Genomic DNA, 27,326 nt, shown 5'->3' with positions numbered 1-27,326 from the left:
TAACCTCTATATACCTTTGATTTATAATTTGGTAAAAATAACTTTTAAAGAAAACCTTCTTGGATTTCATAACCTCAGTTGAAAACTTGTGGGATGCTGATTACAGCATGGAGATTTATTCTAAAGATTCTAAGCTAAGGCTGGGTATGGTGAATTTGTTTGCTTTTTAATGCGGGCAATCTTAACTTTTTGCATCCTTAACTAAACAATTGTTCACATTATGTATCTATAATCACAGTTCTTGTACCTACAGCTCTACAGACAGTCCTTTAAGGATACTAGATCCTGCTGTCTTCCTTTCCTATCTGTAACTAAATGCAATTTCCATCAAAATTTGAAAAGAATTATTTTGGAACTTGAACAGATGAACTGGAACTCATCTGGAAGAGGGAAAAGTGAGTGATAGCTAAGAAATTTTTGGAAAAATAAGAACAATGAGGAAGGATGTGGGCTGCCTCACCAGAAAGCAAACTATACTTTAAAACTATAGTAATTCAAATAGTGTGGCACAGGAATTACCAAACAGACCAGGTGAACAAAGGAAGGAATCCCAAATAGGCCCATAAATATCAGGAAATTTGGTGTATGAAAAGGAGAGACTTTAAAAATGGAAGAAAAATTATGGTCTGCCTAGCGAATTTTATTGCAATAATTAGCTAAAACTTTTTATGGGAGACTGTGAGGTTAAGTCCTGCCTTAAAATAGATGACTAAATTCCAGATGGGATAAAAAGCTAAACATAAAAATGAAATCTGTGAAGGTATTAGAAGAAAAATAGAATATTATCTAGGGTGGGGAAGCCTCTTAAGACCATAAATGCAGGAAGTTACAAAGAAGAAGATACAGGAAACTTATGGATGAGATAAAAGTCAAAGGTTATAGGAATGGTTTTGAGGATGATATGAAGGAGTGACTTTCACATCTCACTAACATCCCCACCATATGAGTTTTTGCAAGAATATATTCACAAATCACAGAAGTTTCTCAATGTGCTTACTACAGTGTGTAGACCATGGCACATGCATATAAATTATAGAGCTATTACTATTTCTAAACCCCTTTCCTCACTTACAGTGATTCATGTTTCAAAAATGTGGCTCCATGTTTAAATACATTTTTGTAAAATTCTCATATGTTTTGAAAATCATTGCCTTGTTGTTGATACTCTGAATGCTGTTTTCTACCACTCTCATTACTTCTCAGTGCTGAGGATAAAGGATTCAGTTCTATTATTATATGCCTGACTGTTGGCTTGCAGTATGCTTGGGAATACACTACATTCTAGGGGAGGACATGGGAGAGACAGGGACAAGCGGATGTAAAAGAGGGACGCCTGAGTGTCTCAGTCAGTTAAGCATCTGACTGTTGATTTCAACTCAGGTCCTGATCTCACAGGTTGGGGGATCAAGTTCCACATTGGGTTCTGCGCTGACAGCATGGAGTCTGCTTAGGATTCTCTCCTTCCCTCTCTCTCTGCCCCTCCCCTGCTCATGCTCTCGAAATAAATTAATAAACTTACAAAATAATTAAGAAAAAAAAAAGGTTGCAAAAGAGCCATGAACCTGCTATAGGTTGCACACGGTCTTGTTGATCAACGTGACAAGCACATAAAAACAACCAAGGAGCAATTTGAGGAAGTTTCATCATCAAATGCCAAGTTGAATGTAATCAGCCCAAGGCTGGGCACTGGAGGTGTCTAAGTGTTCAGTGGAACTTCCAAAGGGGACCACCTCTTGAGGAGTTGGGAAGAGATGAATCGAGGAGCCCAACAGTGGTAGATAGACATTTCTGAAAATTTTCCTTGTCCTCTTGCTTTTTTGAAACAGGCATTTTTCTAGCTGAGCCTATACTCTGAGTTTGGGGTGGTTCAATGTGACACTCTAGAATGCTAGGTTAGGAAGTTGAGTTGCTTGCGGGGGCTGCAGTAGAATCAACTTTCTCTGAGCATGTGGGACTGGTATCCACTTCCCCAGCATTTTCAGCTTCGTCACGTGGGTTCTGATTCTTCCCCTTCTCCAATGGCGATTTTTATATGTGGTTAGTTGACTTGTCTCCATATGTAGCCCGGTGGGCTTGGATGTAGTCATTGTGAACATTTTTCAGGTATTGCTAAATATCATTTAATTCTCTTAGCAATCCATTTCAGATGAGGAAACTGAGGAAAAAATCAATCAATCAATCAATCAATCACTTTAAAGTCCTACAACTGGCAAGTGACAAAGTCTGGATTCAAACCTAGGACTGCCAGGCTCCAAAACCTGCATTCTATCCAATGGGCTGCTAGGTCTAACTCAGCCCGTGCCCCAGTGAGCATCACATCCTCCCCGTGGCACAGGGAGAATTCTGGAAGATCTTCCCGGCTAGAGTCCAGCCAGTTCCAAACACAGCAGCTTTACCATCTCTTTCCCTCTGTACAGAAGGAGGAAGGTGCTCCGGACCAGGAGTCCAGATGGGCTCTGTGAAGCTCCATCGTCATTATTCCTAAATTTTAGCACTTATAGACTGGTGACAGCCACATATTCCTTACCCACCTCACAAGTTTGTAGTGGTCGGATAGTGATGATGATAGTACTACTACTGACTTTCATAAGATATAGAGTTACACCAAAGTAAGGCAGTAGTGATAATAGTGTGGAATGTGTAACCCCAGGGGCTCTGATTAGTCTTTTATCCCTCCACTGATACACTTTGCCTGACACTATTCTCTTGACCTTTCCTCCCACTCTCTCCTACATGAAGGCTGTGAGTAGCAAATCCAAACTTTACTGTATAAGGAATGGAAAACAGACCTGTTAGATGAAGGCATCCATTAGAAATGCGGGCCTGTCTTAAAGAAGCTATGGCTGGGGACTCCTCCCTTCGCAAGAACTTCTAGGTGAGGTCTGAGCAATGCAAATGACTGAAGTCTTTAATTCTGTTATGTAACATGTGCTGTCCATGCTTGGCTGACAAGATGGCAGCCCGTTGCTACTGCTACAGGAAAAGGAAGGAACAACTGCTGGGTTAAAACACGTGTTCTGATGACCTGTCAGATGGCGGAGGGGAAAGGACAAAGAGGAAACCGAGCCTCTCCCAAAAAGTTTAGGGCCCTTTAGAAACCTGTGTGAAACATGAATAGTACACATTGACATCTTTATTGGGTTTGTTTGCTTTTTAAATACCCTCTGACGCATGTTTAGTGAGGAGAGAAGCTGATAGGACATATAATGCCTGTTGGCCCTGAGCCAGGGGGAAATCACCACTCAGTGGTTTGAGCTCTCTGAAACTCACCGTACCACAAGACCCCACCCTCGGGCAGGAGGTCACACATTACAAACCTGTGACAGGGAAGTTACTAAGAATTGGCAAAGGTGTTCCGGAGGTCCTGTTGTTAAAGGTGATCATAGAGTCAACTTCAGTTGTCTTGCTAAAAATCAAAAAATAAAATAATTGCTTAAACATTTTCCCCTCTGAAATTATTTAAGAATCTCAGAGCAGATACTGAATGGGAAAATAGTTGGTGTTTCTGTGACTCAGTTACCCACATGACTTCATCTCGTGGATGATCAGCTCTCGGCACCCTAGTGGTTTTGTCCGTTGTATAGTCCTAAATCATTTCCCTTGCTTGGCAATATCTTTGTTGCTATGCCTTTAAAAAGTCGTGAAAGACAGGGCACCTGGATGGTTCAGTCAGTTGAGGACCCAACTTCGGCTCAGGTCACGATCTCGTGGTTTCTGAGTTCGAGCCCCACATTGGGCTCCATCGCTGGCACCTTGGAGCCTGCAGCCTGCTTCTGATTCTGTGTCTCCCTCACTCTTTGCCCCTCCCCCACTCACACTCTGTCTCTCTCTCAAAAATAAACATGAAAAAATTAAAAAAAAAAAACAAATTAATGAGGAACATACAGTGATGGTTCTCCTAAAGATGATCTTCACCAGATCTTAGGTGCCATTAATCTGATCAAAATGTATACATAACATCTGTCTCTTGTTCTAGTCAATGTTGCTGCTGTTTATTGGAGTAAAGACTATTTACCCCGCAATGTATTGTGTGAGAAGAAATGATTATAAGTTGCAGCTGGAAATCTCTGTCATTCCTTTTCATCTAAATATGAAACATAATGATTTTTAAAATAAACCAGGACATTTTATACAATCCAAATGCAAAAATTCTAAAGATTCAAGAATTAAAACAGCAGGGTAATGTTTTTCCTGTTATTGATGCCATAAGTATCACATAGGTAATTTTTCCCTGTATTTTTAAAACACATATTTTAAATATTTTTCAGTGATATATAGTATTTAAATTTGAGTCAATAGATCATCTTTGTTCTTACGGATTAATCTGAAGTAAATGAAACAGCATGCATTACTTGGGAAACAGGGAAATACATCTTGATATTTTGAAAGATTTGTACTAAAAGGGGCTTTAAGTCACTTCAATAGCATATCTAATATATGTATTTAAAATCTTGTGGTTATATAACCATGAAAAACATGATGAAGTTATCTTAAGCAGGTCTTAGAGGCTTTACAAGATTGCATCTTACTGTGAAAGAAGTTCAAGAGTCAAAGTCATGGAAAAGCTGAAAGGGGTGGGGCGAGGCTGTATTCATTTTCTCTGAGTGATGTAAGAAAGTACCACAAACGCAATGGCTTCCAGCAGCAGAAACGTCTTTTCTCATGGTTCTGGAGGTTAGCAGTCCAAAATCAAGTTGTCAACAGAGATGGTTCCTCCCAGAGACTCTGAGGAAAGAAGTGTCTCGGTCTGTCAGCCTTCATCTCTGTAGGAAATCCCGGGCATTTCTTGGCCTATAGATGTATCACACCAATCTCCACCTTCAGCTACATACCACCACCTTCTCTGGGTCTCTGTGTGTTCTTTTCTGTCTCTTATAAGGACACTTTCTTTGGATTCATAGTCCACCCCGATACAGTGTAATCCTTAAGTAATTACATGTGCAATGCAGAGGCCCTCTTTCCGTGTAACATCACATTCTGAGGCTCTAGGTAGGCGTGTATGGGGGAGGAGGGGTGCAGGGGGAGCCATTCAACCCAGAAGCTTTCCACTATGACATCTCCAGTGTGAGCGGAATTAGAATCCACGGTCAAATTCCAACCCAGAGCCTTGAACGTGATCTTAATTTCTGCCTGGACCTTCTCTCCTCATTCCAGACCCCATGCTTCAGCCTCCTCTCAGCCTAGCTGACTTCTGCTGGACCTCAGACCCCTGGTTCTTCCTGAAGGAAACCTTTCATGTTCACATCCATCCCCAAAGCAGGCCAGGCCCTCTTTTAGAAGTTTCTGAAGTAACCTGTGCTTCTGTTGGAACATTCTTCATATAATTAATATCATTTTAAAATTTATAGAATATAAATTCATATTATATGTTTTTATTTTACATATCAATATTTTTAAATATTTACCTAGTAGCTAATAAATTTTATTAAGATCTATTAATTTTTATCTTGCTGTTTTGTTATATAAAATTTTATTTCTGTGATAATATATAATTTATAATATAAATGTTATGTTAAAAATATAACCTGTTACATTATGTCGATTATGTCAATGATATATAATGTCAATATAACAACATATATTAATATATAACAATGATATATAATGTCAATATAACATCAACAATAATATGTTATATTATTGACATAATATAATTCATAATGTACTATAATAATTATAGAGTTAATTATAAAATTGACACATTAATTTGTAACATTAATTATAGGTTCACTGTGAAATCTATGAGGGCAGAAGTCAACTACCTTATTCTATTCTTTGTCAGCACTGAGCCAGCATGCCTGCTCTGCATATTTTGAGCCTTATTCTCTGCATATCATCTCCTTAATTTTCAGAGAAAATCTTTTCCTTGGCACGACTGAGTCTCTTGTGTCTGCTACTGAATGCCTCATGGGAAGCCCCCTTTTGGGGGCTGGGGGAGTAGTTGTGTGTTTTTTTATCTTCACCTCTACGTTCATTCATGGAAGCTGGGGAGTGATTTATGGTTGGATTCGGTGTTATCAGAGAGGTGTCTTTGTGTTGTCTTGAAATCCAAGGCAGGGCATTTTAAATACAACTTCATTAATTGGCCCTGTTAAGATTTAAGAAAAGAATGAAATCTGAAAACCCACTTTTCTTACTTGTTCTTCCTCTAAGTTGCTTTTTGTCTTGTTTTCCTTCTATTCCTCACCTCTGCCCTAGAGAGAGAGAATTGGGACATCTAAACTTTAAAAACCAGACTTTTTAAAAAATGTTTATATTTATTTTGGGAGAGAGTGCATGTACACGGTGGGGGTGGGGAAGCAGGGCAGGAAGGGCAGAGAGAAAGGGAGAGAGAGAGAATCCCAAGCAGCCTCCGTGCTGACGGGCTCCATCCCACAACCACAAGATCAGGACCTGAGCCAATACCAAGAGTCAGACACTTCACCCACTGAGCCCCCAGGAGCTCCCGGACATTTTCCTTAGACCGGAACTGTAGACTCTGATGTGGAACTTAAGCCACTTGAAAGAGTCTGTGAGAGGCCCCTTTGGACTTTGCCTCATATTTACATTTATGTCTTGAAGATATTTCTAGTGAAATTGGGCCTTATAAGCTTTGTGCCTGATAATGTAAAGATTTCTCCTTTTCAGTTCTTGAAGAAACAGCAGTATTGAAATTTGCCACCCATCTGCTTTGTCCAAGAAAGCTTTTCACTCTCGTAAGTCATCTAAGAGATCATGTCCTTTTGCCCAAAGCCAAAGTACCAGGAAGGGCCCTTCTGAGAACAGGTGATGCCGACATGTCCATCCTTTGAGAAGTTGAACAGGGAAAGTAAACACCTCTCATCTTGATGTTCTCAGTACACCATAAAAGCAAATTTTAAAAGACTGCAGTTAAGTCTTTTTAGAAGGAAATCTCTGAAGAGAACTCAGGATGCAAGGTGTTAACAGCAAAAAAAAAACCCCTCCTAATTATTGAGAGTTGCTGTATTTTCTGAAATACGGTGTCCTGGGTCTTTCCCAGAGCCCACGTGGAGCATATGGGTGCCCTGACCCCTGATCACTGCTGTCCTCATAAAGCTCCAATCTCTGTGAAAAGTGGGTGTGGTTTGGTCCCCAGTTTGGGAAACCAGAACAAGCTAAGATACCCCTTTATCTGTGAGAAATACTTGAGTCTAAATGGAACAGTGCCACAATGGAAAACTCTCATATTTTCTTCCCCCAGAGATTCAAGAAGGTCCTCTGGTCAATGCTTTTGTTTCCCTCACTTCCAGACTCTTCCAGATCACACTTCCTGGTGTGCAATTCAAGAAATAACTTTTTGGGGTATTTGTTTTTCCAGGCGGCCCATGGCTCTGATTTTGTTTTTGGATGTTTTCTGTTTGCTCGAGGTTGGAGGGTTCCAAGTTTAGCATGTGCTGTCTGCCAGCTATTTCCTGTTGAGAACACTTGGTAACAAAGTGAGCTGCTAATATTTTAAAACATGCTTGTGACTCAAATACCCACACCTGTGTGCACCTCTCACAAAAGTAGAGATGCTGGCTGTTCATGCTGGGAGTGTTTTCCCCTAGAGTTGAAATCATGTATCTACAGAGACCCTCTCTAGACATTTAAAAAATATCATAATGTTTGACTGTCTAATGGCATTGTAATATGTTGAAACGTTTAATATTAAAACAACTGGGCTTTTGAAATCCCTGCCTCAGAAAAGTAAAAGATGCCCTTTTAAAGGAGGCAACAGAACCAAAAGGGAGAGTTGTTGTCCAGTTATCTGTGACAAACGGCAGAAAGGTAGGTCAGAGAGAGAGGATGCTGAGAGAGGGGCAGCGTTTCTGCTCGTGCACACATGCATCTGATTTAATCGTGGCAGTTGCCCGTGTCAGCAGCCCACATATTTTGCAGAGTTTCAGGGGTCAGCCCATCTCACAGCGTGGTTGGTTGGGATAAGCAACCTCCCAGGCTCCACCCTGAGTCCTGGGTCAGTTCCAGGACCTCTGGGACCATCCTCGGGGTTCAGGTCAGGCCAGAGAGCTTGCAATTTCTCCGGGAGTTGGAGGCTGACCCCAGCCAGATGGACATGGAAGCAAAACAAGAGGCCACCCTTGGTCTGTGTTTTGAAAGACATGTGCCTTTCTCTCTCTGGCAGAGAATATGGCCTGCAATTGGCCACAGTCCATGCTGATTGCCTATATGAGCCTGATCCCCCGCAGCACACACACACCCCTTCTTCTCCATGGAACCACATAGTCCATGAGACCCCCAGAACGCCTGTCTGTGAGGGGCACCTGGGTGGCTCAGTTGGTTAAGTGTCTGACTCTTGATTTTGGTTCATGTCATGATCTCACGGTTCGTGAGATAGAGCCCCAAGGCAGGCTCTGCGCTGACAGCACGGAGCCTGCATGGGATTCTCGCTTTCCTTTTTTCTCTGCCCCTCCCCTCTTTGTGTGCTCTCTCTCTCTCTCTCTCTCTCTCTCTCAAATACACTTTAAAAACAATGCCTGTCTGTGAGGGCTCTGTGTCTAACACATGTTTGCTCTGCCTTTTCAGATCTTTGGTTTTAGAATAATTTCTGACTCTGCCTATCCTTGTGAATTTGGTTTCTCCAGAACCCATTCCCCTTGCCCCCACCTGGACTTGACTGTGGTTCTCTCTGCTTCATTCAGACCACAGAATCTGACCACTCCCTTCTGTGAGTTTGCTTTTCATCTAGGACAATGTCAGCAGACCAGTCTAACAGGCTGACCTACGATCACCTAGCAAATTTCTGAAAGGGAAAGGGGCTAGCACTGGTATTTATTATGTACCACATGGGAAACCAGCCCACGTAGTCCATTATTCTATTCAATCCTCCCAATGACCATAGGTCTACAAGACTCAGGGGTCAGTCTCTGAGGTTTAATGTCCTGCCCAAGGGCCCAAAGTGGCAGTGCTGACACCTGAACCAAGCATAATCTTGCTCCAAATACTTGATACTGAGATGAAGTTTGGTGAAGTTGTTTAGGTATTGAGTGAAGAGAGTCTAATCCAAAGGAGCACCTTTGCAAAAGGAGCCTCTTGCCCTTTGGTTTTTTCCTGCCATCAGCAAACAGGTTTAAATGCCGATCATCCAACTTGACTTCTCAAGAATGCCCTGCTGGCTGCTTCTGTACCCAGATTAGCTGAGTCCTACGCATCCCTCACAACCTTTTTTGGCTACTGTTATTTCCTATCACCTCCTTTTTGGGACATACTTTGTTATTTTCTTTATATTGCCCTCACTCACGTTCTCCAGGAAGCAGATGCTGAGTTAGAGCTAAGAGTGCAAAATGTCCTGGGAAAGAAAACGGGAGGAAGCGGTGCTGGGCAGGGGAGCCACACACCGTGCTGCCCACCTGACAAAGTCGGTCAGCCCAACAGGGGGCTCTGAGAACAAGTGTGCCTGGGGGATCTCTGCACTGGGTAGCAATGGCCAGGCCCCATCTCCCAGTTGTCAGGAAGCAAGAAGATCCTGTCTCCTCAAGGTCCTTCTAGCCAGACTAAGCATCATATTGACATGAGGCAGATTAACAGGAGAAAATCAAATTTAATAGCATACATACAAGGAATCCACACAGACATAGAAATATCAAAGACAGGCAAAAAGAGGTCTATGTGTCATTGTGAACTAAGAGGAAGGAGATAGGGGTCTTGGACTTCAAAAAGAGGGAATGCAATTCACAGGAAGATGAAAAAGAATGAATGTTTGGTAAACAGATGTTTGCTGGGCCACTCAAACAATGAGTTTGAACAAACTGGCCTTGCTAGGTTCCTCCCTGACCATCATATCTAGTTCACAATACAATGCAGTTATCTATGCTGATAGCTGTCTTCCTGGAGCAGTTCCTCTATCTAAATTCTTTTCAGGCCTTTGTAAAACATTGGAGTTGCCAAAACTGCTGAGTTTGATTGTTTTTTAACTCAAAATAATCTTCACACCAAAGTGGCCCATTTGGGACAACCTGCCCTTGGCCCCTATACCATCTTGCTTGCCATTGGCCAGAAATTGCCCCAGGAGAGCATGACCTTGACTTGAAAGCTGAGGGGGACCCTGATGAAGCTCACAGCCGGAGGTCCTGACCTAACTAACACTCCTCACCATCTGGACAGCAAGTGCTTACTTGAGGGGACATCTGAGTGGTACTTCAGCCCAGAGATTTACCTGCCTCATGCCCATTCTGACCCATGTGGGCCCATCACCACTTGACAGCACGTTATCTTGGACAAGAATGCACAGGAACAATGAATATGGTATTAAGGTGCCTCTTACGGCCAGAAAGTGTACACAGACTACCTGCAGTCAGAAGGGGCAGTTCATCGTAGAAGGAGAGGTGTGCAGTGCGTAATACTGGTCTGGGGTGGGGGCACTGTGGGGAGGGAGGGGGTGACTGAGCTCCAGAGTGTGCCTGAGGGAGAGGCCATCGCCGGAGGGCATATCTTGTGTTGGCCGTCTTGTGTGGCCTTGGCTGGGTTGGGGGCCAGGTTGGTTCCTTAATCCTCTGATACTGGCTAATCTGAGCAAGTATTGCATCTGCTTTTCCGGGATTCCCGGGGACTGTCTCAGCTCATACCTGAGAGATGGAATGAGAGCTGGCCACTTCCACCCACACCCCAAGAAACCACCTCACCCCTCCCAAATACTAACCTGCCTTCTGGACCTGCCTAAAAGTACCTCTTGTTTTCCCTAGGGCCCTTTTCTTATGGTTGTGGGACATATTCTGGGTTGTTAACATATCACTAAAATGGAATCCCTTGTGATATTAAAGTGGGGAGAGGTTTCTTTTGGCTATTGGAAGTTGTAGGCCTTCTCCTTCATCCAAACTTATCATAATGACCACCAGTAGGATGGGGCTTGGCTACAGTGAATCCCAAGGTCCCTGGCTGGGTTTGTTTGTGATCAGGTGGGAATTTGAATCCCAGCTCCACCCTTGCTGGCTCTGAGACCTGGAGCCAGTTATTCTCCAGTTTTCCCCTCTCTGAAACCTGACCCGTAACATCAACCTTAGGGTTGCTTTAGGCTGACATGAGGCAGAGTGCATGTGCAGTTAACTCTGTACACAGCATGGAGTTACAGCATAATATGGGTATTCGCGCCCCCCTGTCTATTATAACTCCAGTGCGCTTTTGGAGCTTCTCTTATCAACACACTATTAAAAGTAAGTTTTACAGTTTCGAATCAGCATTGATGCTTGTGCATCCGATAATTTCAGCTTTCTTTAACACTTGCAGTTTTGTTTAAAATCTCAGTAGACAATTGCAAACATACAAATGCCTCTGTATGTTCCTTGTCTGAACATAACTAAGAACCAGGGGTCACGAAGATACTCAACGATGCCACAGTTCCAGTTGGTCAATATGAAGAGTGCGCTGATGAGAAGCCAAGATTTTTCAGTGTTCTGTTAACATCTGTAAGGACTTGGCTGATGTGTTTCTCTAGGCCAGAGTTCTGTCTTGCTTGTGACTGAGGTTCTCCAAACCAAGAAGGGTTCTAGAGGATCATGCAGATGGATGAACAAGAGGGAAAACAGCCACCAAATCCAACTTCTTAGAAGCACTCTTTGCTAGAGAAGGTTGCCAAACTTAGAAAGCCAGTTTACAGGAACCTTTGTAGATGAGGAGCTCTGTCCAGCCCAGCTCTGCCAGCCACAGAACCTTGGAAAAGAAAGAAAAAGAAGAAAAGAAAATCATACTTAAAAAAAATTTCTCAATACGCTGTATAGAAGAGATTCAAGAGAAGAACAGTGTGTGACATTAGTGGAACACACTGATAGAAGTACTCATTTTGCAATTTCTTAAGTATCTTTTCTGTGCTGACTTCAAAACAGTGAAAGAAATTCAGAAAAGAAGCCCACTATCTTGATGGAAGCTGTTTTGACATAAGTGAAACCAGGCTTGGAGTGAGGTGGGGGCAGACTCTGGCCAAGCCAATGGAACAGACCCTGGAAGGATTGAGGCAAGCTGGGGAAATTGTTTCAAGATGCAGCTGGAGCCACTTGAAAGGGGAGAGAACTGGAGGGTACAGACATTGCATCAGTGTTTGCATTAGTGTGTGAGTAGCTTGATGTGCGTTCTGAGAGGCCTAGGCCTACAGAAGCCTCCCTTCTCTTAGCATCACCTCTGGGGAGGGGGAGGAGGGTGACTGTCTTTTGAATAGTGCAGTGTGAGAGTTTGAGGATTACTAGCTGGTGGTGAACTCTCAGATTTGGTTGGCTTTAGGGAAGAGGGAGAGAGAGGGAGAATGTGTGTTGCTAATTCTCATAGCTTCCAGTGGCTTTCACCACAGGGAACATGGAAGCTGTGGCAGGGGCAATATGGAACTCAGTCTCTGTGTCATCTTTAACACATTTCTCAGCACTTGGTAACCCCGAGGCTGGAAAACAGATTGAGCATAATCTCTGGGACATGGTTTGGCTTCAGTAAGCCTTGAGCACCACTGATCTTGCCCTCTTTCAAGGAAAGTCCAAGGGCAGTACCACATGTAGGGAAGCATAGGAATTGCCATAGGAAATGCACCTGGCAAGGCTAGAAAGTTGGATCTCAGGCAAGACTCAAGACAGGCAGAGGGCTTTCCTGAATTTCATGTGTCTTACACTGGGCCCATCTTCAGCTCTAGGGACACATCCTAGCAAAGACCTCTGGTGATATGAAGCATCATCTTTTGCTGGCCAAGGAACAAGGCATAGGGGAGATATGGAAGGGTCATTAGCACCAATCGAGGCAAAAGAAGTACAGAGAAGACTCTGAGTCTCATAATAATCTGTTGCTGGTAATTTGTCCTGGACAAAAATAGCATGGAGAAAATTAAAAACGAAATGCTGTTGATGTGAATGCATAGTAACATGAATATGTTAGTATATAAATTATATACTACGACATTAGCATAGTATTTGGATCATTTGCCTAGTCAATGTTAATGAGGAAAGATTTCCTTTTGCAGCAGAATTGGTTTATGATAATAGTGGGACAGTAGGAAAAAATCTAGGAGACCAAATGGGAAGGACTGCATAGTCCACCTAAGTGCAGTCATGTGAGAATTTTTAAATGTGGGAAACCTACCAGGGGTTTCCATAGCCCAAACTGGAAGGACTGGTGGGTATGACAGGAGGACATGTGAGACCAATAGGTGAGGTGCTAGCAAGTCTGTCTGAGGGCTGTCTCCTCAGGATAATTGGGTATGATCTGAAGGAAAGTGAAAAAGACATCAAAAGAGCACGTTTGCACAAATCAAGACTTTATAAGAGGTAAATGGCAGAATCCAGAAGGAGGTAGAGTTGGGTGACTAAGAACCTACTAAGAAGGAGTTGTTTTTAAGATGCAGGACTTAAGAGACTACGTATTAGATGATTCCATTTACATGAAATGGTTGGAAGAGGCAGCCCTGTAGAAACAAAGTGGCGGCTGGGATGGGGAACGGGCATTAACTGTAACGGCATGAGGGGTCTTAATGGGGTGATGAAAATGTTCTAAAACGGATTTATGGTGTTTGCACAACTTGATAAATTTCCTTAAAATACTTAATTGTACATTTGAAACAGATAAATTATATGCTGTGCAAAGTATATCTCAATAAAGTCATTTTTTAATGATTTTTTTTTAAATAGAAGGGATCTTCTCATTGACCCTTCATTTTCATTATGGTGCTTTTTATGTGACAGCCACCATGCTAATGTAGGAGGGTATAAAGATGAAGATCTTCACAAACAGAAGGCATAAATAAGCAGTTTTCAAAGAAGGCAAATGATTCATAAGAATTTTGACCTCACTAGTCATCACTGGTTTGCAAATTATGACATGAGGTAGCTTTTGACTATCAGACTGACAAAAATTAAAAAGTGACAATATTCAGAAACAAACAGTTCTCTAAGACACTACAGCTGGGATTCTAAATTGTTACCCCCTTTCGAGAGGAAAGATTAGAATTACATATGAAACCCTTGAATATGCTCTTGATGAGCAAGAACTTTGGACCCAGAAAATCAACCCAAAGGAATTTATCTTTAGGGGTCTTAAAATGCCATGAATATTCTTGCACCTCCCAAGTTTCTGTCTCCAGACTAGTCCTCTGCTCCAAAATCCAGACTTAGAGAGCTAGCTGCCCACATGATCATATCAAGCTCAATGAGTCCAGAACTGAACTCCAGAATAGATGTATGCATTCAGAGTAGGTCAGAGAGCCCCAAACCCAAAGGCTGCTTGTTCTACCAGCTCAGGTGATGACAACTCCACCTTTCTAGTTGTGAAAGCCAAACACTTCATCTCTCACTTCTCTCATACCCTATATCACATCCAAAAGCACAGGCTATTGACTCTTCCTTCAGAATTCATCATGATTCTGGCCATTTCTTACCATCTCCGTGGCTACTCTCTGCTGAGCCAGCTTATCTTTTGCTGGAATTTCTGAAGATGATCTTCCATCTGGTCTTCGTCCTTCTACCGTTGCCCCCACCACAGTCCATTCTCAACACAGAAACAAAGGGGATCATTTTAAAACATAGTACATATCACATTACTCCTCTGCTCAAAACTAAAGAGCCCCCCCATTTTGCATAGAAGTCTTTACAACTGCTTATACAGCCCTCCATAAACCAGTCTCTGTTACCTCATCTCCTATTATTCTCCTCTCTTGCCCCTTTTCTCAAGCCTATTCCTCAGACACACCAGGAACGCTTCCAATTCATCACTCTTGCACTGGCTCTTCCCTCTGTCTGGAACACTTTGCTCCCAGGCAGGAGCATGGCCAACCCTTTCATCTTCTTCAAGTCTTTGCTCAGTGTGTTCTTCCCAGTGGGGCCACCTCAGGCACAGCATTTAAATTTTCAACCTGGCTCTTCCAACTCCTGGCATGCTTGATCCTCTGTATCCTGTTCAGTGTTTTCTGTTTTCCATAGCACATCTCACCTTCTAACATATGATATAGTTGGATGCTTATTTTAACAGGTCCATTGTTTGTTGCCTATCTCTCCCTCCTAGATAGTAAGCTCCACAAAGACAGGAATCATTTTGTTCACTGCGTACCCCCAAATGCCTAACAGTGCTTGGCATATAACTATTTGTTGAATGAATGAATGGATGAATGAATGAATTTGTAATGAGCAAGTAGTCATTTTATAAACAAAAAACAAGCATTATGTCATAAGGAAAAAAAGTGATATGAGTTCCCATGTATATTGTCTGAGCTCATCACTCCATTCATGAGGCGTGATTGACTCATTCATGTACAGCAAAGTCTGACTCTCCCAGCATTCTTTCTGGCCCCATGGAGAACGTGACCAACATCATCAGGATGACCTAGCAAAGCAATGTGGCTGGAGTTTTGATTTGATTCTGTATAGGTTGCAGGTTGATCTCATAAAGTTATAAGAAACCTGATTCACTCACAGTAATTTAATGAAGAAATGCAATCAGTTGCAAATAGAAGCCTGGAAGTTCTCTTTTAAGGGCCAGTATCTCTGTAGTATGTTTTATTAGGTCAGTTCTCACCATTGATCAGGCATCTCCTACTTAATTTAGCTTCTGAGTTTCTCTTTTCGAAAGGTATATGGTGGCTTAAAAAAAAACACTTTTATTGATTTAGGCAGAAATGAGGTGCATGAAAACCTTTGAGAAAAACTGGAACTTCATGTCAACCTGCTGCTATATGTTAGAAAGGACCACAACTCTGCTTCCTTTCTATTAAGCTGTACTGCAGTTGAAAATGCGTAGTGCATCCTAACATAGAGGCTACATAAATCATTTTTGTTAGTTTGAGATGTGAGTTTTTAAGATAAATATGAAAATCAATGATTTCTTGTTACGGGGAAGTCAAAACAATTTTTCCATTAATCATATGATTTAGCTGCTTTTTATCCAGTGTTTTTCTGCAGTGTCTCTCCTACCCCCACCCCTTTGCATCCAGAAGCTATCTTGGCAGGAAACAGAAAAAGAATCAGCTGTGCTTCTGTACAGAAATGGATATTGCAGCCAATGGTTGCAGGAAATGGAATTCAAGTAGGGACAGGGCAGAAGTGAGTACACTTAACACGGATGAACACAAATGTAGCTTCTGCCTTTGAGGCTGACACACTGAATTCAATCAGTGTTTATAGAATCAGACAGTAGAACACCCACCTTCTTTCTTACACCCCTTAGTATAGTTTCTCCTCTGTTTGATATGCCTTAAAAGATTCAGTATTGGTTTGTATAAGATGCATGTTTATTTTTATTTCTTAGTCGCTGGTATTAAGAGAAATATATTATTAAGCTCCTTTTCTAAGTTCAATGCTGGGGAGCAGAACCAATTATAAACTGAGTTACTCTGTATATTATCCTGCTGTATGCCAAGAACTACAATTTTACTCTACTAGTAAGCTAATCAATTTGGCCTGCCTGGTTTCATGAATGCCGGTGGAAAGCATGAGACACTTGGATCAAAGATGGAAGACAGTTTATTATTCATAGAAATAGCAGTCGCTAGAGTATCAGCCTATTTGCCCCAATTCCCCTGAGGGCAATATGGATCTCTGTCCTGCTGTATAGATGGATATGACTGAAATTTTGCTGCTAAGCTGTGTGGTGGTAGCAAGTTTTGGTAGCTGATAATTTGAATTGGATTTGAATGGTAATATTATATTCTAGGTCAGAAAAAATTCTTAAATAAATATTTAACCTGATTTTGCAATATCAACTTGTTTGCCAATCCAAGTTGTATGATAAAAAATAATACAGATTTTATAATAAGAGAACATATTCATGTATTCATATTCTCTATTCTTGACTCCACATGAAGGAGAAGAGGAAAGAGTGGCCGACCCCCAGCTGTTGATGCTGGATGAGGACGAGAGATTCAGCTAAGCTGGACTTTTATCAGTCACCTCTCTCACCCAGCGGTTGGAATATGGTGCTCTATTCATTTATACTCTAAGCCTAGACTCTGGTCTATTTTCAAAGTCTTATTGGTGCCTGAGCCCCATCTTTCTCCATCTAATCAGGGCTAACTTTCTCTCTCACGGTCCCAGCAAAGAAGTAGATGGATTTATTTTCAGAAATGGCCATATGAGCACACAAGGATATCAGGCACTCTTTTCAGCACAAAATTCACCCCCAAATTCTATTTTACAGAGTCCCCAGAGAAAGTCTGGCTCATTCTAGGAAGGGTTGTAGAATCTGTGAGGAGTAAGCCCAACATTCAAGGTAGCTGGGAGGCAACAGCTGAGAGAGACTGCCCGTGGGGAATCTTGTTACTAAGTGACTCCTGGAGATGTTTGTCATCTTCCCACCCCCTCTCATGGAGCTGTTTGAACTTGCCTCCCTCTGTTTCCCAGCCGAGATTTCGCTGGGAAATTAATCTGTATATATTTAACACTTCCTCTCAACCCGTTCTTCTCTGGGAACCTACAGATTTACAACCTCAGACAGCCCTCTGGATTAATTAGGCTTAGCAGGTTTTCAAAGGACCACAAACAGCTTCTTAACCTCCCATTACTTCTTAGGCAAGAGGCAATCATGAGCAAGAACAGTCGATCTCCATTCATCTTGTGTGTTACACAGGGCGGCTATTAGCAGTTAGTCCCATTGTGTAAAACTCCTGCCTGGACGTAGGAACTCCTCTATAAACATCTTGCTCCTCTACTGTCTATCCTGGGGGCCTGACTCACTCAGATGAAGTGAGAATGTCTGCTTTGCCAAAAAGTCTGAGTTCTGGAATTCCTTTATGTTGTCTGAGTTATACAGTGTTTTCAAGGCATTGGGGTGCAGGCCACCCAGGGGTGGTGAGCCAACTGACTCTGAATCACACATATGTATACACCAATGGATCTGCCTGGCAGCTCCCTTCTGTGGGTTCACACTATGTACCAGGCATCGGTAACTGATGGCCAAATGCCCAAGATGATTTTCAAAGGCACCTGGAGATACTGCTCCTTCTGAGGACTTTGGCAGAACAGTCTAGAATATCAGAATTGCATAGCTGCCTCATGCCTTCTTTTGATAGAATTAGGGCATGGATAAATAATGTGTGTCCTTGGCCTTCCAACACCTACTGTCTCTGCCCCTCTCATCTCCTGCCTCCCTGTCCTTGTTCTTTAAACTCCAGGCAGCTTTATCCCTCTAGCTTTTCCTAGCACCCAACCTTACCTGCCAGTCCTTCCTGGGCCTCCCACCCCTGGAGAACCCAGACGCCAGAATTATGATAGAGCATCAAGAAACACAGGAGGTACTCAAAGCTATTTTATTTTATTTTTATTTTATTTTATTTTATTTATTATAAAGCACTTTTTGAGAGGAAAGGGAGGTAGAAGGGATTAAGTTACAAAAGGTGTTTGCAAAGGCCAAGTGAGGTGAGGAACCTCAATACATTCCACAGGGCGGATTCTAGGCTAGAATTTAGAACTTCATTTCTGGATATGCTTGTCTTTCCTCATTTATCTTAAGGCCATCCTGGGATGGTCAAAATCAAATTAATCAATAATTTTATATGTCAGAGGACAGTTTCAAATTTGGGGAAGAAACCAAAAAATTACTGAAGAGGAGACCTATTTTTCTGGACCAGGATTATATTCCATTTCTTCTTTCTCAAAGACTAACTTTGAAGTTTAAAGATTCTCATGGTGGGTAGGAATCCTTTTGAACTGAAAAGGGATTTGGACATATGAATTAGCTAGAAAGGCACTGGAAAAGTTTGGTGAGTCATTTCAGAACAGATGGATAGGGAATATGGAGGCATTACATATAAGGTGGATGGAAGAACTCTAAGAAAACTACCCCCAGCCTAACAGTCTTTCTCACCAACTTGCTGTAGCGTCCGTAGTTGATTCATTACACTTTGTCTTCGGGATGACCTTAGAAGATTCAGTGTCCAGGAAGGAATAAAATAACCTGTCATACAGTTCCTTGAAAGTGTCAGAGCCTTATTTATTATTAGGAAGTCAGGAGGGGATGAGGACATGGTGCCAAACTAAAGATAAACTCTTGCTTTGTAATTTTGTTGAGTATGGACCCTGCAGAAGGAATAAACCTCCCAAGATTCTTGGAGCTTCTGTGAGAGTAGAGATTTCCAAGATCCTATACTCTGACTCAGTGAGCCAGCCTTTTTGGTACTGAAAAGAAGGTTTCTGCACAGAACCCATCAAATTGTCCAGAGCTTAATACAAAAGATAGAATCCCAAAAGGAATTACCTCTCCAGGTGATATCTTTTTCAGGTTGATAGTTAATGTCCAGGAGACCTAGGACACCTTGGACATAAAAGGAATGTTTGTTTTTCCAGGGTTCTGTTTTGTCTTTGGCACTGGATCAATACTTTGGGGATGGCCTGCACCTTTGATCTCTAGAAGCCTTCCCAAGAAACTAGCATTCACAGTTCTGAACATGCGAAAGCAACTTGGAGATGACCTATTTTAACACCCTTGTGTTACAGACAAGGACACTAGAGTAATTGAGACAGCACAGCAGCACAGTGGACATAGCATGGGTTTGAGAAGAAGGAGGGCCTCAGTCCAGCACTTGACATTTAGGTGAACTGGGGCATATTAATATTTCTAAGCCTCAGTTTCTTCTCTTGCAAAGGGTGTTCTTAAGGAGCACATACTCTAAGAAGTAACTCTGGGGCACCTTGGTGGCTCAGTTGGTTAAGTGTCCAACTTTCAATCTCAGCTCAGGTCTTGATCTCAGGGTTGTGGGTTCAAGCCCTGCATTGGGCTCCACACTAGGCATGGAACCTGCTTTAAAAAAAAAAAAAAGCAATTCAAAACTTGGCCAGAATTATTATATTTGCTGTTATTTTTTTAAGTTGAGACCTAATTCATATAACAGAAAATTCACTATTTTAAAGTATACAATTCAGTGAGTATATTCACTGTGTTGTGCAACCATCACCAGTACTAATTTGAGAACATTTCCATCGTCCCCAAAAGCTCTGCAAGCAGTCCCAATTCTCCCTTCTCCCTAGTCCTGGCGACCACTTATACTCTTCCTGTCTCTATGGACTTGCCCATTCTGGACATGTCCTATAAATGGAATGACATGGCCTTTTGTGGTCTGGCATCTTTTACCTAGCGTAATGTTTTCAAGCTTAAGTTATGACATATACTTCATTCCTGTTATTGCCAAATAATATTCCATTATAGGGATATACTACATTTTGTCTATCCATTCATACATAGGTTGATGGAAATTTGGTATCATTACCATTGTTTTTACATGGTTGGGCCAAAGCCAGAATGAAGACTTGAGTGTCTGACTTTCCCCGTGGTCCTGTTTTTACTACCTTACGCTGTTTTTCATAACATCTGACATATGTCTTGCATTAATAGTAGTGATTTGCTCAAAGAAACCCTTACAGTCTGGCTAATAACTACTCTGAAGATCTTATATCTTTACAAAAATCTTTCCAGTGTGAAAAAGATACACAATTCAAAGAATGAAATCTAAACATTATAGAGAAATTATACTGAGAACCAAGTTTAATTTTCATTTTCCAGACTCTAGTGGACCGCTCTTTACACCTCTTCATCTCATTGTATTTCACAGAACAACCTGAGGTCTATATGGTACCTTTTATCTACCTGGTTTTTATGTGTAAGTTCATTACCATGTTTTGTAGCCCAGGATCAAAGAAAGTTTTTATTAGCTTTGGTGGTTGTTTAAGGACCCATCTCTCTTGTTCACTCTACTCCATGGCAAAAATTCAGAATTATTCTGCTCTTCATGGAGACTGGCATTGTCACTGCATTAACCTGACCATTAGGTATGGGTAATATATGTCTTTGTCCCAGAATTTAGTACATTTCAAACGCAACTGGTTACCTCTCGTTATGGACGCGACCCCTTCCGGTAAACTGACTATCCCAGCTCTCAAGTCTGAGCTTCAAGTCTGGAGGAGGAGCAGCTTGGTATACTTGAATATGTTCTGTTTTTCATTTATTGAGGATGTGGGCAATCCTTTGTAGGCACATGAAGGCCAGAAGCAGTCCAACACATTAAGGATTTGGTGGTTGACATTCTTTGCTTGTGATCAGGTGTTGTGTAGAATGTGGCAACATTCCAGTGGTGAAGGCGTTTCCCTGGATCCATCTGGGGTTTGTGCTTCCTTATCTTGGGTGGCATAAGTAGAGGGTCCAGCCCAGCCTAGTTTCCTGACTTTAAGCAAGTGTGTTTTCTTTGCTAAAGCTTTCATGGTCCTGAATACCACTAATTACTTATCTTGTTTGATGTTCTATTTATTGTTATTCCTTAAGATCTGGAGTAGTTATTGTGTGTCAGGCTTCACATGCATTATCTCACTTATATTATTTCCTGCTTCTAAGTGTTTGGCACCCCTCAAGTACATGAAACGCAACTGAGCCCGGCCTCTGCCCTCTCAAGCCAAGCATCCCTGGAGAGGACATCCCTGCCCTTTCACTTTTCCTGGTTGACACAGTTTCCAATAGCCTTCTGTATCCTAGTCACCCCATGTCTGCATGGTTTTCATTGGGGGTCCTCTCAAAGCGACACCCAGACTGAAAATGACACTCCTTGTTTGCCAGGAACAACCCAAACTAGAACCATTATCAAGAAGTGGACTTGATGCTCATTTAATGCAGCACACACTTGTCAGCGCTTATTACCAGTTGTGTCTTAATTCCAGCCAACACCTCTCCACCCCCAGCTCAGTATCTGTTTTCACTGGAATGCTGTGAGGCAGTGATTCTTGTTGTTGTGCAGTTGATATTTTGATCCTAAGAGCAGAACTTTACATGTCTCTCAGTTTATCTATTCTTTACCTTGGGAACTTGCAGAGTAATGACATCAAAACTATATGAATGGTGGGGCGTCTGGCTGGCTCAATCAGTAGAGCATGCCACTCTTGATACCTGGGTTGTGAGTTCAAGCCCCACATTGGATGTAGAGTTTACTTAAAAAAATTTAAGTTTGCGGGGCGCGTGGGTGGCTCGGTCGGTTAAGTGTCCAACTTTGGCTTAGGTCATGATCTCGCGGTTAATGAGTGCAAGCCCCGCACTCAGAGCCTGGATCCTGCTTCAGATTCTGTGTCCCCTCTCTCTCTGCCCTTACCCTGCTAGTGTTCTGTCTCTGTCTCTCAAAAATGAATAAAAATGTTAAAAAAATTTTTTTAATTTAAATTTGTTTTTTTAACTAGATGAATGGGAGGCTAGCATAATTCTGATGTAAGAAATTGTTGAGGGAATGGAGAATTATTGTTTTTGTAATCATATGTAAGGATTGGCTCTGTGAATAGAAAACTCCATTTCTAATTACCTACTCTAGGGTTTTTTTCATTAGTAATTTCTAGCTCGTGGGGATTTTGGTTTGGGGGTTATTTTTAGCATCAAAAATTATGTAGATTAAAAGAATGAACTGAGCATTGAGCCTCTTTGGGAAGCTTAGTACCTCCGTTGCTTCACCAGGTTGTTAATCACACGGGTTCCGCGGGTGCTGCTGAATGCGTCTGCCCGATGCGCTGGTCGAGATGGATGGTGTGAGGGTTTCACCCGGCATTTCTGTGTGTGTTGCAGTTACCTGGCTGAGCAGTGCTGGAATGGCGGCTTTATCTACCTGATCATGCTGCGCCGCTTCAAGCACAAAGTTCACTCTCCGTATAATGGCAACGGTAGCAACAGCTCTGAACCAGGAGAGACGCCAACCTTGGAGCTGGGTGACCAAACTGTGAAAAAGGGAAAAAGAGCAAGAAAGTTTGGGGTCATTTCCAGGCCTTCTACCCACAAAGCCACTGAAGAACCCAAGAGCAGTACTGGCTGTGAGTTGGACAATGACCCCATCTCTGAGCCGGACAACGGCCCAGACCCCAAACTTGGCAATGGCCATGCTTTTGAGCTAGAAAATGGCCCGGAATCTCTCAAGGAGCTGGCTGGATCCCATCTAGACAAGTCAGAAGCAGACAGAGGGACAGAGCATAGAATTCCAAAGACAGATGCTGCTCTACCTACAAGCAATGACAAACGTCGCTTCTCAAAATCTGGGAAGACAGACTTCCAATCAAGTGACTGCCTGGCACGGGTAAGCTTTTGTTTGCTTATCGAACCTGAATTTCAAACAAAGTACTGTTGAAATAGCTTTTCAGGCTCAGAAAATCTATCTAAGATGGCCTTGTATTTAGAAGCCAACACATTTAGTAAGATAAATGATCAGAGGACATAACAATAACAACAACAAAAAATCCAAATCATTTCATCCACTTAAATAAAGAGCTAGTTGAGTGATCCTAAGTGGAAAATTCAAGCCCTTCTGTGGTATAATTTGAGTCATCTGAGGCCCAGATAAAGTACTCGAACTGCATCATTATTTATCACTACTGTCACCAGTGGAATTGCCACTGGTGAGGCCAAGAATTCCTGGTGGCAGTTGATAGCAAAAACATTCAAACATTCAGTCCTCAGTATTACACAGGAAGGATGTTCAACACTTAGGGAAACATCTGCTTTTATTTTTAACACTTCAAAACCAGTGATATTTTTATGGGTTCGTGTTATTACGTTGCTGAATTCCAGTGAAGTTGGGAAATTTCACAGAAATCTCTGATACTATGATATCCAGCTGTGATGGTCAGGGTTGGTCTTACCTAAAGGCAAAGCAGATGTGGTATACTCTGAGTGGTAACAGGTCCACTTCTAGCTTCAAATTTTCTCCTCCATTGTAGCCAACATTCTCTCATGAAATTATATTTCTTTAGGGTAAGCACGTTCCTTCCAAGAATCTTCTTGGCAGATATGCCTGTGGGTTCCCAAAGAAGCAGTAACTTGCTATGTTGTTTCTGATTGGTTTCCTCTCTGAGTCCCTGTAGGAGACACCCCTTAAGGATGAAAGAGAAAGTTGGGAAGATAAGAAGCATCAAGTTCAGCTTTGCATACTGCTGAAATGGTACCCTGGGAATGAGTCTAATTTCTAGAAAGGCTATTTCATGCATATTTCTCCAATCATAGCCAATCTGTATAATGGGATTAGAGGAATCAAAATAATCCCTCTCTCAAGGAACCATGTTCCTTCATTTGAGTATCTGGGTGGTCTTCATAAAGCCTTACCCAAAGGAGGCATGATTTGTAGATAGAATTGTAAATAAAGGAGAAGAAAAAAGTAATGTCTCTATCAATGATTTTCTACCAACTTTATGGTTCTCCTCAAAAAAGAATTAAGGTGAATAAAAAGATTATAATGTGGACCCCCCAAATTAAGGACAATAAAAAGATTATAATTTGTTTCTTTCTGATGAGTACTATATTTGGATATGACTTTTTCTCCTAATGATTAGATTATGAATACACAGAAAGCTGAGGATGAGTAAGTTAGGGAGTGTTGGTTAGCTTAATCATTTTGAAGGTTTAAGTTAGCAAAAGAGACTAAATCTCACATATATTCCAAAGAAGAGGCTTTCATTTGGCCTAGGACACAGTAGAAATAATTTGGAAATGACTTTAAAAGAAAAAAACAAACAAACAAACTTTTAAGAGGCTACTCATTCTCTGCTAACCTTTTTTTTTTAATGTTTGTTTGTTTATGACAGAGACAGAAACAGAGCAAGAGTGGGGAGGTGGTGTGCAAAGAGAGAGGAAGATATAGAATCTGAAGCAGGCTCCAAGTTCTAAGCTGTCAGCACAGAGCCTGACGCGGGGCTCAAACCCACGAACCGCAAGATCTTGACCTGAGCCCAAGTCGGACACTTAACCAACTTGAGCCACCCAGGTGCCCCTCTCTGCTAAACTTAACTAAAAGCAGTAACATAAAAGTGAATTTCTGGATTAGACTATTTGAAGACTACACATATCAGACTTCCTTTGCCTGGTTTTTGCACTCAAGATCAAATGTCAAAGAAGATATAAATGAAATGGTGATTTAAAAAAAAAACAAAAACAAAATCTATTGCCTTTGGGACATTTGTTTTAAAGCCACATGCCTATAGAAAGGAGAGATCTGCCATCTGGACTTTGCATTCTTTACAACTGCCCATAATCTATAGATTGAATGTTGACCCTGGGTTATACTTTACATCTTAGAAAGTTGGAATGGGCCATACACCCTTTTAGGCATGAATATCTTTTAGGACCCTTTTCAAACCAAGAAACGTCATCATTCAATGCATTTACCCAGGATTGATAGAGTTGGCAAGAAGTAGATCTTCACTGCTTCCCCAACGTCCAGATTGGAACCAGTAGACCATCACAGAAGGTGGTGTAGGTTCTTGGGCTGAGTGGATTTTTATTTTTACTCCAGGATGAGCCTGGAGGAGCCTCATCCTCCAGGATGAGGATGCTAAAATGGAATTTCCAGAAAAAACAAAAATTAGGCATTTACCTCTTAAACCCTTGGGGCAAAAAATTCTATTCCATTTGAATAATGGGAGATTAAACATGTCAGCATTGTTCTGTTTCTGCTTTATTAATGATTTAATATAAATCTACAAAGAATAAATTACAGACTAGGTTTATAATCATTCAGGCCATTTTTATTTGTGAGATGCTTCTTTTCACAGACTGTTATTTGTTACATGAAAATAAATCTTCTGTCTTTATCTTTATACCCTCTTTTCCTTTAACAGAGCTGTAGGAAACATTTTCTCTAGTAAATATCTTCTTTTAAAAAAACATGTTTCTATAAAATATTAACACATAATAAGACATATGCAACCAGATTAATTTTTTAAATTATAAAAGTTGGGCCCATTGTTTAAAACGTTAGAATCTCCTAGGACATAGATAAGCAGTTTTAGAAATGAGTTCAGAGTTCCTTACTCCCTGTCTAGTGAAGGTCATTATTCATCCAAGGGAACAGTTCTTGCAAGCCTGTTTACTACAAATGTGTATTTTTGTAATGCAGCATGGTAAAAATAAGTACAACTTAGTCACATAATAGGGAGAAAAAGAACCCTACCATTTGCCAGTCAGGCAAGTTTCTTCATAGTTGGCATGTGTGTCTGTGGGTCCATTTGTGGTCTCACCCTAACACTTGTAATTCACCCTATAGAGTATCCGAACTCTTCCCTAGACCTTCAGGAAGGCTGAGTGGTTCAGTGCAAGTGGTCTGCAGAGACCTCAGGAAGGCTGCCCCAGGTCTGAATCTGCAGGAAAAGGTAACTGAGGAGAATCACATCCAGGACATCTCCTGGGTAGTTTTATGTTTGCATCAAGCAGAGACAGCATGAGGATGATCCTATTCTAGTAAGCAATGGGTGAACGTCTATCCTTCTATGTGGTAATGTCTCCTAAGTCCGTGTCTGCTCCTTTACCTCTCTCCTGAGCGCCCCCGCCCCAAGCTTTCTACCACCTACCTGCAGTAGGTCTCCCATCTTAGATATTTCACATCGATGCATCATTTTCCCACCCAGCTGGCTCCAATGTTCCAGGTCCCATCACTCTCAAAGTCGCCCAAGCCAGAAACCTGAGTTTCAGCTAGCAATTACCTGGTTTGTCTATAACTTTCCGTGGTTTTGTACTGACAGTCCTATGCCAGGAAATTGGGACAGTTGGCATCCTGGAGTCAACTGAAATACTGGCCTCTTTCTTCCCCATGTCCAGTCGAACACCAAATCCTATCAACTCTGGCTCCCTGTAGGGTCTCCCTCCTCACCCCACTTCTCTCTCCCACTCCCACTTCTATGGCTATAGGTCTGGACCAAGCTGCTTTCATTTCCCATGTGGGTGGTCATAGTAGTCTGCTACCCATCCATGTCCAGTGTCATCCTGTCATCTGCTGTCCCCACAGCAGCCAGAGGGACCTTTCTAAAGAGACTCCATCAGTCATGCATGTACCTGCTCACACACACTGCAGCTTAAGCCCTTTGGATGGGTCCACTTTACCCTCAGGGTAATATCTGAACACCTTAGCTTAACAAAGCACACGAGGCCTTTCACTGTCTGATCCCTGCTTAACTTTTTGCCTTCATCTCTCACTGCTTTCTTCCTCCTCAGTTTAGACTGAATTAGCCACATTTTTTCCCAAAAGGCTACCCTATCTCCTGTGAGCCTTTGCAGCTGCTGCTCTCACCATTCTGTTTCTTCTCCCCTCCCCCATGTAGCTTAGCTTCTTCCATTTCTGGGGGACACACTCCTCTAGGAGGCTTCTGGGGACCCCCCCCCCCAACCTGTACCATCTTTAAGCATCTCCTCTTTGGGCTTCTGCATGATCCCCTCCTTATCTTGATCAATGCATGAATCCCACATATTCCAGTTGCCATAGGGCTTGTTGTGTCCCCAGTAGACTTTAAGGGCAAGGACCTTATTTGTCTTTGTGTTCTGGCTCAGTGCCTTGCACCAGCAGGTGTTCTGTGCCCATTTATTAATGAAAGCACCCAAGAGCTCCAGGCCTAAGGGGTACCTGGGTGGCTCAGTCGGGTAAGTGTCCGACTTCAGCTCAG

At 42.0% G+C, this 27,326-nt stretch overlaps 1 protein-coding gene across 10 annotated transcripts in view; it reads left to right on the top strand.

The window, feature by feature from the left end:
* The window catches only part of PDZD2 (PDZ domain containing 2), a 364,850-nt gene that overhangs the window by 242,104 nt on the left and 95,420 nt on the right, over nucleotides 1–27,326 (top strand). For all 10 annotated transcript variants that reach the window (XM_027074932.2, XM_027074927.2, XM_053201763.1 and 7 more), the window contains one exon: nucleotides 22,477–22,978. In XM_027074932.2, the coding sequence (XP_026930733.1) occupies nucleotides 22,477–22,978 (502 nt within the window). The remainder of the gene's footprint in view (nucleotides 1–22,476; nucleotides 22,979–27,326) is intronic.

This window comes from Acinonyx jubatus, chromosome A1 (assembly GCF_027475565.1).
Source record: "Acinonyx jubatus isolate Ajub_Pintada_27869175 chromosome A1, VMU_Ajub_asm_v1.0, whole genome shotgun sequence".
NCBI lineage: Eukaryota > Metazoa > Chordata > Mammalia > Carnivora > Felidae > Acinonyx > Acinonyx jubatus.
Note: the sequence above shows the minus strand (reverse complement) of the source record. Positions and strands in the feature narration are given on the sequence as shown.